Here is a 17,246-nt window from a genome sequence, read left to right as displayed (position 1 = left end):
AATATTTTCCATTAAATATGTACATCTACATTTATTTGAATGGGTGTATTTGAATATTTTATGTTGATAGCATATGTTTAGGAGACAACTAAAAACAAACTACTTATTTTCAATGTTCATTCGCTCTCTTTGGTATTCGCCTGATAACAGCGGAAAGGCGGTGAGCCGGTTTGTTTCCCTCCGTGTTGGCTTCTGTGTGTGGGGAAACTGTCGTAAAACTATCTGTAGCGTCGTACTGCTTTCCGGTGTCGCAAAACCAGCGTGCAAATGCCTAAACTTGACGTTTGTAGACTATATCATTGCCTCTTCGCATTTTAAATACCACATCTGCTACAGTGAATGCAAAGTCAGGCCTTGAAGTACTGAGAAAACGCAAGGGACGACAACCAACAAGATGTTTAAAAAGTACGGACCTATTTTTATACCGCAGCTAAGGCTAACGACCGAGCTAATTTTTGAGATTTTCCGTTGTTGAATGTTAGTCTTAAACATTGCCGTTCCCTTCCTATTTCATTTAGATAAAATGTTTTGATGACGCTACAACAGCCGTGTAGCCTAAACAACAGGGGATGTTGCTATCCACGATTGCTGTATTCGTGTCTTGTGCTCATTTATTGCTGAAACTTCCTGTCATCCTTCATTTTAGATTTGACGAGAAAGAGAACGTATCAAACTGTATACAGTTAAAGACGTCCGTCATCAAAGGGATAAAGAGCCAGCTATTGGATCAGTTCCCAGACATTGAGTCATGGCTCAACCACATCATGCCAAAAAAGGACCCTGTTAAAATAGTGCGATGGTACTACTTTTATAATTTACTACCATTTATACTCTTGAGTACTGAACCTGACAACTCCTCTCTGTTATTCACCTTTCAGTCATGAACACATTGAAATCTTGACAGTGAACGGAGAGTTGCTCTTCTTCAGACAGCGGGAAGGCCCCTTTTATCCCACCCTCAGACTGTTGCATAAATGTAAGATGTTATACACCGTAATGTTTGTAAACAATCGGAAGGGGGGGACCCTAAGCACTGATGGAAAGTTTTATCTCACAGACCTTTGAAAACCATGCTATTACGTGTTTCCGGTTACTGGCACATCTTCATTTCCTGCTAAGAAATTTAATAACATGGATGGAATCATCCATCCATTTTCCATACCGCTTATTCATCATTAGGGTCACGGGGGTTGCTGGAGCCTATCTCAGCTGTCTTCGGGCACGAGGCGGGGGGGACACTGAATTGGTTGCCAGCCAATTGCAGGGCACACGCAGACGTACAACAGTCACTCTCACATCACACCTAGGGACAATTTGGAGTGGTTACTCTGCCTGCCATGCATGTTTTTGGAGTGTGGGAGGAACCCGGAGGACCCGGAGAAAACCCATGTGGGTCCGGGGAGAACATACAAACTCCACACAGGGAGGAATGGAATCAGTTTTACCAAAAAAATGAGGAAGGCAAACAGTCAAACATATCAAAAGTTAGAGTACTGCATTACAGGTTATACAAGCAGCACTATTCAATACTTTGGGGTTGAGGTATGTTTCCAAATTAGCAATATTTTGCAGAGGTCAAATTGCCTCACTTGTGTTATATACTTCACATTGACAGGCAGAAATGTAGGAAAAGAAATTGGTTGGATTTGAAAGGAGTAGCTAAATAACAAAAATGTATGATGCTACAACTGCAACCCATGGAGGCTGTTTGTGCTCACAGAGGGATAGAAAAATCGTGAAATGTCATTGTCCTCAAAATGTGCGTATGGATGCTTTAAAGCACACTTTCCTGTCATTTTTGTGTGAGGATTAAATACTTAACATAAGACATTATCAACATTGCAAACCAGCCCATCATTTTAATGTCTCTTTTTGGTGAATATGAGATTAATTCAGAGCTGTTGATTTTATGTTTGCCAATTTGATATGGAAATTGGCCATGCCGTTGGCATGTGTCACATGTGTACTGCATGGGTCTGAATGATATTCCAAGCATTTTAAACCTGGATAACATGCAAGTTAATGTGCAAATATTTACTAGGCCACCCAAAATTGGAAGACTTTACCACTGCTCATTCCTGACAACTGCTGTCAGGCTTCTGAATAAACACTTCTGAAACCCTGGATTTACACCGTCAATACAATCTAAATATCAGAGCCACCTTATGCAGCATATGTGCTTCTATCTAGATTTTATATTTTATACTGCATCCTGTAGTTGGTACAGTTCTTTTCTGAAGCATTTATTGTTGTGCATGCAATACTTTGTTCCTCCCACCCCTTTTCAAATTTCACTGCTGGAGATTCCAAATGTCCCCATTGTGGGACGTTTTCTTAATCTTATTCTTAGTTGTTGACTTTTACTGTGGTATCTGAAAATGTACTCTATAATAATTTAATGAAAAGAGTGAGAACTCGAATGTAGTAAATTAATTTCCGGTAATATGAAGTGTTTTTATTTCCTCACAGATCCGTTCATTCTTCCTCACCAGCAAGTAGACAAAGGTGCCATCAAATTTGTCCTAAGTGGTGCCAACATAATGTGTCCTGGACTGACGTCACCAGGTGCCAAACTGTACCCAGCCGATTCGGACACAGTAGTTGTATCCTTATCTGTTGTTGGTTTATCTGATGTTGCCAAACCTTTCAACAACCTGCATGTTGCATTAATAGTTTGCTATGAGAGCTAACATGGTGGCCGGCAGAATGTATTTACTCAACAGCACCAAGTGTCTATTAAGGGAGGAGGTGTTTATTTGTACATATATTGTTGTCACAATACTAGAAGTTAGGACGTCAATGGTATTAACTGCAGAAACTGCAGGAAAAAGCCCAAAACATCAGAAGTGGTGGGATTATATGTTATTTTGACTTTTTGCTGTGTAGGTATGTACCTATTTAGGCTGTTTTTATTGTGCCTTAATGGAAACATTTTGACAGTGATGTTGCAGTAGGCGCAAATGCTAATTCATTAAACATACTGTACTGTTTTCTTAAGTGTCAGTGACACTATGATTGGATGTTGAAGATAAGACTGGCCATCAATCAAACAAAAATGACGTCACAGTTTCTTTATATTTTAATGCCTCGGTGATAAGCAACTCAACATTGAACTTTACAACACAAAAATGGCTACTATGATGAAATAAAATAATTAAAACTTTACTTTTGGAAATATGTGCCTTAGTTAGGAATGTTCAAAGGGACGGACAAACAAACTTTCCGTCCTTGCTTTGTATATTATTTTAAACAAAAACCAACAAAAAAAAACACTTATCATCCTCAATTTCCAAAATGGGCATCTGTCCCAGCATAAGCATATATGCCTATATTATTATTAATATATACAAGCATATATTAATATGCTCATCTGTGGTATTTATGGTAAGTTTTATACTGTTTCAGATGTCACTTTTTGAAAGTAAATCTCAAATGGGGGCAGTGGTGTAATGTGTATTCAATTCCCAGAGATGCTTTCGGTGTCCTCCCACAGGGTTTTTGTTATATTTATGTGTGGTCGGAGGCTGAATGAAATGTGCTGCAGCCTATTCCAATGCACTTGCCAGCATTTGTTCTTTCCACAAGAAAATACATTTTAAAGGACTGATAAAGCTTAAAGCAAGCACTCTTATCTTCTTTTTGTAGAACTGTTCGTCCTTCCGCCAAACTGCACATAATTACTGGTACTGCCAATATCTAATATTGTTGTAGTTTGATGACAACTTCCATTTTACTGCGATAAATTGTCACATTGTTTATTATAAAGAAGTACAAATATGCCTCCCTCCTTAAAGAACCCTGATCAGTCAAAAGTGTACTTTTCATAAATCACATATGAAGTGACATTTTCGCAGCATATGAAGTGACATTTTCGCAGCATATGTTGTCCTTAACAAGTTGTAGGCCATTATGGCAGAGGGTAAACAGCATGCGCTGTGCGTTGGCGTCATGAAGCTGTCTGCAGAGAGCATGTAAGATTTAAATTGCATTCATCAGTAGTATCGACTGAATAATGACACTAGTGATAACAATCATTCGTCTTTCTGTACAGAGAAAAAGTCAACAAGGGCATTGGCATCGAGAATGTTCACTATCTGAACGATGGATTGTGGCACATGAAGACGTATAAATAACAAAAGAGGCACCCAACCTCCCTGCCGAAATTGTGCACCAATTAAAAGAAACATCTCCCTTTGAATGCTCTCTTTGTCTCTTTTGTTCACACTGCACCTGGTTAATGTCAAACAGGATGTTTACACAATGGCCAAGGCTTGATCCAACCCTGCAAGCAAGCCCAATGATTTGTCAACTGCATCAACATGTTCCGAAAGACCCTGTAAAAGTGAATTGAGTTGTTTGTCCCTAAATACCTTGGGCTTTTCAAGGTAAATGCTGACAATGTGCTAAGACTTGAACTCCATAATTATTAATTAGTTATAGTTTGTTTTTCACCACTTCAGTTAATTGTTTTTCTTTTTTGAATTGACAGGGTTGTTGACACCTTTGATGTAAAATTTACATTATTTGGACTTTTTTTCAGCTCGGGAGTAATATGTATATCTTCAATTGAGGTCAATTCAATTATCAAATATCTTCAATTGGGTTGATAAAATGGCCACCAGTGTGTTTACAATGAACAGCCTTAATCATTAACAGTACATGGGACCTATTTACATTTTATTTGAAACACATTTCACCTTTGTCAAGTGTAAGTTGTTAATGGATCATTCAACACACATTCACCCAAATTCTGTCTTGAATTGGTGCAGTGAACGTTCAAGCCTTCACCTGTTGGGCCATTACATTTTTTTACACAAACACCTCTAGTAAAACATACATAATCAAACAAACAGGGATTAAATAAATCACATTTTTTTCAAAATGCATGACCGACTGATTCAAATGCCACAGGTTCCTCAGTCCTGCTCCTAAATATGTTTTTCAGCATGCCCTTCTTATTAAATTATAAAATTAGAGCAGACATGAAATAGGATTTGTAAGGTGTCTGCATTTAGTGTGTTCATGTCCAAGCCCGGAAAAATAGAGGGTTGCCGAAAGGAAAAGAAGAAGATGTTATTCAGCTTCAAGACAGTAGAATCTGATTTAAAAAAAGCTATCTGACATTTCTGGTAATTTATTTCACATTAACAGAATTCCTTGGACAGTTAGGGACCATCTGCATTTTTAAAATCGGTGCCACAGGAACATGGCGAAAAGTGCAAAAGGTATAAAAATTGTAAAAACTGGAATTCCCCCAGTGAGGATCCCGATGGAAAACATTCCCACACTATGAAGGAGCTCGTATAAAGTCTTGGTACAACCTATGATCCTAGTCATTGTCTGAACCTTCTGGCGGGTCAAACATGAGCAAGTCGTGGAAATCGTGGCCATATGGACGAAGCCGGTAGACACCATACATCATCACTTGCATCTGGTTGGGGGTCATGCCATTGAATGTTACAGCAAAGTCAGAGCAGCACCCCTCCACCACATTTTTGGGGTTGTTTTTCATACTTTGCTTGATTAGAGCATCGATGCTCTGACCGTTGAACAGACCCATGCCGTGTGTGTCCTCGCCGTTCTCAGCGAACACACCTGTGTACTTGAGGCACATGGCCAGCTGCTTGTCTTCGCTAAGCTTCCACAGGTGGTTCGCTCGTATGGGACAGTTGTTGCCGTCGTCCAGCACGTGCACAAACCTTTTCAGAGCCTCGTAGCTGAGGACGATGCCACTCTCGTACGCCACATACTCCAGCTCCCCGGACTTCACGGCATTGCCCATGTAGAAGGGCTCACTGGGATCCTTGGTGAGCAGCAGGTACTTGAGATTTTCGATGATGGCAAAGGTCATGGGCTGCGCCACGAAGAACCAGCGCAGGTCCCCGGCGTTCTCGTAAGCATGCCTTAAAGCTTTACAAAACCTGGCCCAATCATCTCTTTCCCGCAGGTCAACTGCCTCGAGGGCCTTGGATGACTCCGAGGTGTAAAACACGGCCTTGTCGCAGTGTTTGCTCCAGGTGCCCACGGCAGCGGCCCAGTAAACCAGAATCTTTGGCTGGACCATGATGACGCAATAGACGCGAACTTGATCTTTTAAATCCTGCATCTGCGATTCCGAGAGCTGCTTCAGCTTATCGTTACTCTGCGCCTGGACATGGTGGTGTTGGTGAAGGTCCTCCGAGCCAGATTCGGCATTTGGGCTAAAACTCCCCATGAGCGAAAGCAGGAGGTAGAAGACTCCTCCCAGGGCCACTCCCTTGACGAAAGAGCCTGCTTCGGACCACATCTTGAAAGGACTGTGAATGAAGAACAAGAAAAATCAGAGGTCTTATTGAAAGTCGTTTCAGAAAAACGTTTTATAGCATCTAAAATACCCAAAACACGTAGTATGATATTTTTATTCAAATGCAAAACACCAATAAAAATATAAAAATGACCTAAAGTGTCCAAAATCTGCAAAAAATTGAGCTGCAAATTGGGCACTTTCAGAAAGTCCCACCAACACACACACATATACAGTAAAGTCTCGTTATATCGATATTCAAGGGAGTCCGAAAAAATATCGATATAACCGGGACTATCGATATATCCGACCCTGTTTGCATGTAATTTTCTCCGTGCGTGCATAGAAATAGTATCGATATAACCGGGACTATCGATATATCCGATATCGATATAACGAGACTTTACTGTATATATATATATATATATATATATATATATATATATATATATATATATATATATATAGACACACATATATACACATATATATACATATATACACATATACACACATACATATACACATATAAAGGAGTCCAAGATGGCGCCCGAGTAGGCAGCCGTCAGCAAGTGCTCTGATGAGCCTTGCTTTTTTTGTTGTTTTTGTCTTGTTCTGTGTGTTTTCTTTTGTCACTTTGTGTTGTTGTGCGTCGTGTGGAACGGATACGGATTGTTTTTCAGCATTTTTGACCACGACATTCATCAAGGAGGAGACTGTGCTGAGCGGTTGCGCCTTTTCGGCAGCATGATTATGCCAGTACTGTTTTTGAATGGGAGGAATTTCGGTGCCATTCGACTGCCATCGCTGGACACCAAAGGGGCCATTGTGCTTTTTTTGTGCCTGTAATGGGCAGCATCTTCACTGTTGTCTTCCGTGTGTATGTTGCCTCACTTCTGCATAATTTAAGGGGGGTGTATGTAACGGAGTTGTGCGCTTAGATTATTAAATTATGAAGGAAGTGACGCAACGGCGCACAGTGTGGCACTATGTCCCGCCCATAGTTTCCAGAACAATCTCGAGGAGATTCAGGGTGAGTCGCAATTTTCTGTTGGTCTTGATTAACGCGCATTTTCATGACAATATCTTATTTTGTTTCCCCTTTTTTACTGTCTAGTGTTATCTAATTAGTTCCCTTATTCATTCGAGTCCAGATTACTTTTTGTGTCATTATTTACTTCACGTTTTGTCGAGTGGAACTTAGCTTCATAGTGCTTTTCTATTGCGCAGTTAATCACAAGACGAAACCCATGCGACTTCACCCATCCCTTCTGCCATACTGTGTTGCAGGTAATAATTGTTTCATTTCGTTTTTATTGAACAATATTTAGTTTCTTGTGTCGTGTTTCATTTGCCCGTGAGTGTCCGTGGCTGGTTGAACTGTGCGCCAGCCATTACAAGCGCACCGCGTGTTCTGCCGAGTCTCCGCCCATGAAGCGTTCAGGGACATCTTGTAAATAACAGTGAACTTGTGTTGTATTCTCTTTTTCTGTAAATAACCACTATACGATCACACGTTGTTAATTCTGTTTTGTTATCTACAATGTTTTGCATTTGAGAACAATCTCGAGGAGATTCAGGTTAATCACAAGACGAAATATATGCGACTTCACCCATCCCTTCTGCCATACTGTGTTGCAGTGTTGCAGAAATAAAAGAAATAAAAAGACACATCCACGCGTCTCGTCTTCATTAATACGGCAGCATCGTGGAGATGAAGATAGTCACTGTTTTGACACCCGTCACATATATATATATATATATATATATATATATATATATATATATATATATATATATAAATTAACCTTCGAGCAAATCCCTCGAACGACAGTCTTAATTACAGTCATAAAAATTCATTAAAATGTTGAACTGACAGAACAGTGTTGAGTGACTTGACAGCAAAGTCGTTAACAATCAGTTTCTGCATATTAAATGTAGCCTTTAGCCTACATTTTCGACTCATTCGGCGTTGAATTACAAAAACCAACAACACAAACATTTCTGTTCTACAAGAGCTGCTACACAACCACCGGTAAAACAAGATTCATTCAAGTATAGGCGTATCCAAAGTTGATGTTTACGGTTGAAGAAAAAATACATACATAACTAACCGTAGCCGGGAAGCTAACAGCGAGCAGAATATTATCAGCAAATCGATAAAAAGGTTTCTTCAGCCGTCATCTGTACTTCTTTGAAGATGTCGGACGTTTCGCTTATCATGCTAGAAGCTTCGTCCGACACCTTCAAAGAAGTACAGATGACAGCTGAAGAAACCTTTTCGTCGATGGGCCACTCATGTACGACTGAGAGCTTACACAGACATCAGAAACAATTTAGCTGACTTACAACCAGTCGTCCAGTGAAGCGAAGTTGACGACGCAGTTTTTCGTGTCGATGTTCTGTTCAGGCAGTCTATCAGCGCTCGCGTGTTCAGTTTGTCGAGATTAGCGAAAAGAGAAAGGAATGTTTTGATCACTTGTCGATTTATATGGACCGTTTACATTTTACCCACGTTGCCTCTCGGGTCACGTGCGCGTTTTTTTTAAATAACTTTATTGAGAACTACTTTATACACAAACATTCGTCTACTCACTGTCTTATCCTACATTACACGAAGGTGGGAAATCCATAGAAATAGATTTCTTTCTATTTCTATGGGGAAATCGGACTGATTACAATCGAATTGTTTTACTTCCATCCTTTCAGCGCTCGAGGCAAATGTAGACGAAAAAAGATGGCTCATCCCGATGAATTGTTTATTCTTTCTGGTTCATCACAATACATTTCGGCCTCTAGTAAAACTTTTGTAGCATTATCATTGTAGGAATAACATGGTTTTAATTGGAAGAACTGTGACACTCCTTCTCAAACTCACTTTTTCACTCATCCATTTTTTCCCGACTTTTCCACATCAGAAGAAGCTTTATGTGTGGAAAGTGACAGTCATTAATTTGATAGAGTCATAGAGACCACACAAAATGAAACACAAGTCACGCTTAAAATGTACTGTCGCTCCAAAAGCAGCAGTGTCAAGGCCGTTCTAAAGCAAAAGGGGTTTTTTTCTACGCTTTTAATGTGGATTACTAGTTCTACGCCGTAGAACTCTTTGATCTGCTATAACGTTTACACCTCGATGTGGATTTTATGTATGCATTCATAAGTAAATAATAAATAAATAAATAAATAAATAAATAAATAAGTAAACGAATAAATAAATAAATAAATAAATAAATAAATAAATAAATAAATAAATAAATAAATAAATAAATAAATAACACGTTATGACGTCAAAGTGAGAGCAAATCTCATATTAACCCAGACCTTACCTGGTTGCCTCATTTCAGAAATTGTCACTTGAGTTGATTTTTTTTAATAATGAACATGCGCAAAGCTTGGATCTGGATTTCACCAGGGAGAGAAAATTTTGTGTGAGTTAACTGTTAAAGCATCAAGCTCTTCTTTAAAGGCTGACACATTCATTGTCACTTCTACACAAATAATGTTGCCTTTGCTATATTCATCAGAGAGGAGGAAATAGATTTATTTTTATGACAGATTTGTCAGGAGCGGAAGGGTTTCTTCCCAACAACAACAAAAGAAAAATTCTGCTCTCTAGTTTTTATGATTCCAGTTTTCCATTAGCGTGATCGTTATCAGGCTTAGGTATCAATGTTATTCGGTCGTGTTTCATACTTGTGGGCATTTCTCTCTGAACAAATTATTATGTGAATAACGTTAATATATGACCTTCAATGATATCCAAATTTTTGTGTATAATTCTACTGATATATAGCAGAGATGTGTTTTCATTGCGTGATAAGCTTCAGATATCTGCAATTCGTTCCACTGATGCAAAGATGTGTTACCATTGCGAGATTAGCTTCAGATATCTGCAATTCATGATTGATTGTTCACATCTTTATTTAAAGTGTTGTAAAGTCGTAACGGGCACCCCATTGGACGATTGGCTAGCCCCATGGTACATAGTACACTACGATACGATACAATAAATACCCTACCCTACCATATCAGTCATATCAATCATATCACATCACATCAAATCACATCACATCACATCATATCATATCATATCATATCATATCATATCATATCATATCATATCATATCATACCATATCATATCATATCATATCATATCATATCATATCATATCATATCATATCATATCATATCATATCATATCATATCATATCTCATATCATATGGTCACATCAGTACCTAGACATACCTATAGAAGAGGATTAGGGCCACTGAAGAAAAAAAAAATGGTTGACAAGATTCTCGCTTTATTCTCAGAATACTGACTTTAAAGTACAGTTTTTTTTTCTTCAGTGGCCCTAATCCTCTTCCGTACTGTCATGATCTGGTTGGCGACCAACGGGTGGCGCTGTCCTCCCCACCTGCACCCGCACAGGATCTGGTCGTCCAGATCAGCGGCGGACTGCCACGTTCGGATTGGTGACCAATGGGTAGCGCTGTCAGCCCTGCCTGCTGCCTCCCATGTGCTGGTCGTTCCCAATCAGTGACACTCAAAAGGACTCCCGGCACGACCATTCGATGTCGGGTCATTGTTGTATGCTTTGTATGCAATTGTATGCATTGTATGCTGTGCATGTATTTGTTTCACCTTGGCAGACTTTTACTCTTCAGTGTTTCTTTTGATACTTAGTATTTTTCTGTTCAAATGATTTTAACGTTTTAGATTTTGTTTCTGTTGACTTTATTATAATACAATTTCTATGATGAACTATGAATCCATAATATGCCCCCTTCGAGGTTCGACAGGCCAAACTTATTTTCTGTTCAACCCAGCTCAGCCGCAAGATGTATGAAATGTCATTTTCTCTGACAACATCAGAGACGCTGAGACAAGCTAATACATCATCTGACACCATCTGGGGGTCATTATAGGAAGCCTTCACCTTGACAAAAGGCCCTCGCAGCCCTGAAAACGTTCTCAAATCTTTTCCTTTCGGCTTTTCCCTTCAAGGGGTCGCCACAGCGAATCAGTGTCCTCCATCTTCAGAGGTTTCAAATCTCCCGAGATATATTTTTTTGAATGATCAAAGTCGTTTACACGTGCGTAACACTGCCATGTCTTAATTTGTACTACAAACCCGTTTTGGCAAACCCTAACCTATGATAAAGCTGTGAGCCAAATTTTATGAATTTAATTTTCATTTCATTTTGCTCTGTCGTTTGTCTCAAGTGGTTTAATTCTTTTTTCGACTAAAATTCAGTTGTAGAAAAAAAATATGCTAAGGACCGTATTTTCCGGTGTATAAGGCACACCCAAAAGCCTTGATATTCTTCAAAAGATGACCATGCGCCTTGTATGCAGGTACGCTTTGTATGTGAAGTAATATCGAACCACAACAGGTCTCGCAATGACTGTCAGCAGCCACCAACTCCATTTGCACCTGAACAAGAAGTCATGCGTAACCCCAGTCTCTTTTGTAGCACCTTATAATGTGGTTTGGCTTATATATTTATATATTGTATTTGGAAAACGTTTTTCATTCATTGAAGGTGTGCCTGATAGTCCCTTGCGCTTTATATATGAAAAAAGTTTGAAAATACACCATTCATTGGGGGTGCACCTTAGACACTGAAAAATACGGTACGCTTACATACATTGACAACTCTTTCAAAACCGGAATTTTGCAAGGACATGTAATCACACACTCACAAAAATAATATTGTGAAGTTGTGGGACGGTTGAATTCTCTTGGTGCACACACTGAACAAAATATTTGTTCAGTGAATTCACCACACCATTTTTTCATGCCATATTGTCTTGTTTTTTTTAAGACCTGTTTGCTAAATGAGAAAAATGTTGGGGGTGTTATTTTACCGACAATGGCGTCAGATCTTTCATTGACGTTCGTTGTGGCACAAAGCATCCAGACGTGAGTGAGCAATGACGCTTTTGAGGACACCAGACCTGGACTCGCGGCACATTAAAGCATGGCAGCCTCACCGAGAGCCATGCGTTATTCGTGAGGAAGGGTAAACATTTGTAAGGCTCTCCTGTCCAAGCACAGATAGGCGGCACCCGGCTTGACAAGTGTCCCCTAAATGGCGTCTATGACGCCCGATCCATTAAGGAGTGATGCTGGCTCTGATGATAATGTATTGATCGCTTGTGATGGACGGCCTGCGTGCGTTTATATAAGTGAAGTTCTTTGGCAAGCTTGTAGCAACTAGGCCAACTGCAAAGTCAACATGCTGTCTCTAGCTGTACTTTACCTCCTCGCTGCAAGATGGACACATGCACTACCTCTCTATCCCGACTACAACCTGGAAACACAGTCAGGTAAAATCAATTTTGCATTTTAAAAAACAATTGTAGTGATGCTAAAATCTCGAAAATGCTTGGCTTTTATTTTATTTTATTTTATTTTACTTTCAATGCTATTATAAGAAAATACTCAACAGTTAAAATGAACTAGTAAGGTTATTTTTAATGTAAAAAAAACAATTATGACATTTTTTACATCGGGAACAAAATGTAGGTCTTTTATTTTTCACATTACGTTCTTTTAAAGTGTGCTGTTTTTTTTTGACCCTGCATGGAGAGTTTTGATTTCTATTTCTGCCTTCCTTTATGGTTTGTTTTCAATTGAATTGTACATGTCATTAATTTCTTTTTCATTTCATTTAGCTAAACAGGTGTGTCCTTTTTTGTTATATTAAGATGGATAAGTTATTTTAATAATCGTTTTTGATGTTATTTTATAATTGCTCTCTTGTTTTGAGTTGAATGTTACATCTTTATTAATATATATTGAATATTGAATTAAGGGATGCGTTCATAATAATAAAAAAAAACATTAAAACCAAAATACCGATGCAGTCCGGAGCCGCCCCTGAAAAGTAACAGTTTTCCAGGTACGAGGCTACTGCATAATGTCAGCGAATTACGTACGGTAATACGATTATTAATCTACACAGATTTTCTTCAGAAGCTGGTGTCAGAAGATGCCTCTTACACTACAGAGGGTGAACAGAAGGTGGTGAATAATCTGTATCCTCTACTGATGCAACACAACAGACTAAGTCAATCATGGAACAAAGGTAGTTGAACCGATATTCATTTGGTTTATTTCAACTGGAGACAACAGCAACTGATACATTTATGTGGAATATTCCGTTTGTGGTCAAAGGTTCTGAAGATTCAGCACAGCAGAATAACTATGCAACCATGGTAAATCTGAGCCAATCAACCTAAATGCAAAAAAAATCCTGTGCATGTTTCTATCATGCTTTTGTGTTTCTGTTTGAAGATTAAGGGTCTTAAGGCAGTGGTTCTTAAACTGGCTGCAGCTGACAAGCTTCGCTCTCAAGCTTTTGTCAGGTCAGAGCAAGGCGTGCCCAAATCCAATAAAAGAGGTAAGTCAAAACTACACAACGCATTTGTCATTTTAACACAAGCAGTAATTTGTAGGATGCATATTATCTATTACATTAATTAAGGTTCCATTTTATTTAGTTGTAGTATTTTGTCTGACAGGGAACGATACTTCGGACCCTTAGTCAAAATGTGGCAGCACAGTGTAAGCATATCAGCCTAAGTCTTAACCTATCTCTTAATTCATGAATAGTCCTAAACATATTCTGAACGTATATGTTATTGTCGTAATACATTATTACGTATTATTATTATTATTATTGGATTGGATGTAGGCGGTCCGGTAGTCAAGTGGTTCGCACACCAGCTTCACAGTGCAGAAGTCGCCGGTTCGCGTCCCGGTCCGGCCTCCCTCTGTGGAGTTTGCATGTTCTCCCCGGACCCGCGTGGGTTTTCTTCCGGTTTCCTCCCACACTCCAAAAACATGCATGGCAGGCAGATTGACCACCCCAAATTGTCCCTAGGTGTGAGTGTGAGAGTGACTGTAGTTTGTCATTGTGTGCCCTGCGATTGGCTGGCAACCAATTCAGGGTGTCCCCCGCCTCGTGCCCGAAGACAGCTGGGATTGGCTTCAACACCCCCCGCGACCCTAATGAGGAATAAGCGGTTCGGAAAATGGATGGATGGATGGATGGACGGATTGGATGTACCTTTATTCGTCTCGCAGTGGAGAAATATACATTTCACAGCAGCAAAGTTATGAAAGGAAGAGGAAAGGAAAGAAATAAGTAGAAAAACAACATACAGGAGCTGCTGGTAAGGCAGCCACTCTCACGGCACTATCTTGAAGTCAAAAAAACAAAAATAAACTAAATAACAAATAATATAACAACACAAAGACGCAAAGTCATTCATTTTTCAGTACTTGCTGTACCCTCTTTGTGACATGAAGCAGTTCTAGATGAAAGAGACATTATTATTATTATTATTATTATTATTATTATTATTATTATTATTATTATTATTATTGTGAACGCTTAAAGGACAACCGACATCACTTTTTTGTTTATTGAGTGACATCAGAAAAATGTTTTATAGCATCTAAAATACCCAAAACACGCAGGATGATATTTTTAGTTACAGTAAAGTCTCGTTATGTCGATATTCAAGGGAGTCCGAAAAAATATCGATATAACCGGGACTATCGATATATCCGACCCTGTTTGCATGTAATTTTCTCCGTGCGTGCATAGAAATAGTATCGATATAACCGGGACTATCGATATATCCGATATCGATATAACGAGACTTTACTGTATATGCAAAACACCAATAAAAATGACTTAAAGTGTTTAAAAAGTACTTCAAATTGAAACCGGAAGTGGCCAGTTTCAGAAGGTCCCGCCCCTTTGTTCGTGGTGTCACGCCAAGACGTCTTGCCTTGCTCGAGAATCAAAACAATGGCTTCAGATTCGGAGAAGATGCTTTCTTGTTACTCATCCAGTTATGAATATAATTCAAATAGTTCTGAAGAGGAAAGCATACATGTTTGCAATCAATTAAATAATTTATTCCGTGTCATTTTGAGGCATCTGGAGAGAAATGTAGCACCCACAAGATGGCGACCAAGCTCCGTGGAAATGGGCTGATTTTTGTCCTTGGAATTTTTGTCATTGAATATCAAATAGTAGTCTTGGTCAGGTCAGGGTCATCCCTTCCGTGATGTGACGTCAGGACTCGTCACCAACTCAAAAACAAGACTTCCGGGAATATTCAGCGAGAGTCTTAAAAGGTAAAATATAGCTATATGCGGTGGAATTTTTGTAAAATACGCTCAGTAGAAGTCATTTGAAGCGATTTTACAAATTATGGACACAACTTGTCCGGAGGCGTCGGTTGTCCTTTAATGTGTGAGAGAAAAAAAAACATGGGTCGTTTCGGAATCAGCGCACAAAAAAAATTTGAGGACTGTGTTTTAAGAAAATTTGTCGTTTATGCAAACTCAATGTGGCCCTGAAAAAATGTGAACGTTTTAATACAAAATGTTCTTCTCTGTACTCTCCTCTACTTGGACTTTAATGTTTTACTCACAATGCTCCCACAAGTATATTTTTCCCACTCTTACTTTCCTTCAGCCACCCATCCGTTTTCTTCCACTTTTCAGTGGTCAAATATTAAATAATGGGGCTTCAGCTTCAACAGGAAGCAAACATACTTTTTCAAATATTTAATAGCCATGACTGATGCAATAAATTACAATGAGCTGGCTCAGCATTGCTTTTGGTAGATATTAATGTCATGAAATATATCCTCCGTGAGTGATACAGTTCATTCTTTAACAAGGCATTACAGTATACTGTAATTTTTACCAAACAGTCCCATTCAACTGAGGACTCAGAGGAATGTCATGCAGGGCCACGGAGAACATGCAAGCTCCACACAAAGAGACCAGAGGGAAAAGACCAATTGCAGTATTTTTTTAAACATGGCATAACTAAAATGACTGAATTTGTTATCAGCGCCATTTTAAGCCACGATATACTACAACTACAACATAAACCTACTGTTAAACAAATTCCTCTGTTACAGGGTGATTCTTAACTGAATGTTATTATCTTTGTAAAGGGAGAATTTTGGATGCAGCAGTTACATTAGATTTTATGAGATTGCATAGGGCTACCTAATGTTGTGGTCAGTTAATTAACGTATGTCATTTTAGCATTATCGACATTAAGTGTTAATTTAAAGAGTTTGATTGAGTGCTTTTATGACTGTATATCTCATATTATCAACATCATCACAGTCTAAAATCTTCCATCGAACAAAGTTTTCAAAGTACAGAAAACTCTACAATTATGTTTAGAGCAGCAAGTACTTTTGTTTGATTATGTTTGTTCAAACACGTTACATTTTGTGGTTCTAATTGTCTTGACTAATTCTGTGTCTTTAACAGCATGTTTCTGGAAATACTGTGTGACCAATTAGACACCATTGGCAACACCACAAGACTCCTTTCAACACTGAATGAAGAAAATATATTTTTTAAAATTGTAAATATGTTTTTTGTGACTGAATAAACTATTAGACAAGTGATGTGTATTTTTTGGGGATATTTCTACAAACTTACAGTTGAAACGTAGGATAGCTGCCCACTGTCCAGTTTCTATGGAACCATTGAGCATACTTTTGTATTTAAATTTGTACTAAAGACTCATCTTATCTCTGTTAATGGCAGCATTCCTTGCTTGTGACTCTTCAAAACATTGAAAACAACTATAAGGAACATCTAAATTATCTTCAATGAACATTCGATTGCAAGAATCAGACATTGAGAAACTTTGTCTTAACGACTCCATGAAATGACGACATAATGGAGCAATTGTCTCATAACACTAAAACCTTTTCCACCTCCTAAAGCCGTGCCATTTTGTCAATCTCCTTCAATCTCGATTTAATTTTTGGTGGAAAGTGTCAGGATGTAACCAGAGTAGCAAGGATCTAAGATTAGACAATAATACAAATGAGATGCGCCGCAACTCATCAATTTTCTTAAAGGAGACAACACAGTTTGACAAAAACAAATGAGTAA

The 17,246-nt window shown here is 38.7% G+C and overlaps 3 protein-coding genes across 3 annotated transcripts; 2 read left to right on the top strand and 1 right to left on the bottom strand.

Moving 5' to 3' along the window:
- The first annotated feature begins 228 nt into the window (after positions 1-228).
- mcts1 (MCTS1 re-initiation and release factor) lies at positions 229-4,198 on the top strand. Its single transcript, XM_089023483.1, has 6 exons — positions 229-405; positions 647-799; positions 879-976; positions 2,470-2,603; positions 3,904-3,971; positions 4,052-4,198. The coding sequence occupies exons 1-6, from the start codon at positions 395-397 to the stop codon at positions 4,131-4,133; spliced, it is 546 nt and encodes a 181-aa protein (XP_088879609.1). The 5' UTR covers positions 229-394; the 3' UTR covers positions 4,134-4,198.
- Positions 4,199-4,664: 466 nt separating this feature from the next.
- c1galt1c1 (C1GALT1 specific chaperone 1) lies at positions 4,665-8,807 on the bottom strand. The gene is made up of 2 exons (XM_089023473.1): positions 8,633-8,807; positions 4,665-6,296 (listed from the first exon to the last, which is right to left on the bottom strand). The coding sequence occupies exon 2, from the start codon at positions 6,284-6,286 to the stop codon at positions 5,330-5,332; it is 957 nt and encodes a 318-aa protein (XP_088879599.1). The 5' UTR covers positions 6,287-6,296; positions 8,633-8,807; the 3' UTR covers positions 4,665-5,329.
- Positions 8,808-12,450: 3,643 nt separating this feature from the next.
- Positions 12,451-17,155, top strand: urp1 (urotensin-related peptide 1). Its single transcript, XM_089023461.1, has 5 exons — positions 12,451-12,622; positions 13,261-13,383; positions 13,473-13,513; positions 13,593-13,698; positions 16,611-17,155. Exons 1-5 carry the CDS (start codon positions 12,532-12,534, stop codon positions 16,640-16,642), a joined length of 393 nt encoding a protein of 130 aa, XP_088879587.1. The 5' UTR covers positions 12,451-12,531; the 3' UTR covers positions 16,643-17,155.
- Positions 17,156-17,246: the final 91 nt, after the last annotated feature.

The sequence above is a fragment of the Hippocampus bargibanti genome, linkage group LG02, assembly GCF_051943395.1.
Source record: "Hippocampus bargibanti isolate YZ-2025 linkage group LG02, ASM5194339v1, whole genome shotgun sequence".
NCBI lineage: Eukaryota > Metazoa > Chordata > Actinopteri > Syngnathiformes > Syngnathidae > Hippocampus > Hippocampus bargibanti.
The sequence above is the reverse complement of the archived record's forward strand: the minus strand, read 5'-3'. Positions and strand labels throughout refer to the sequence as shown.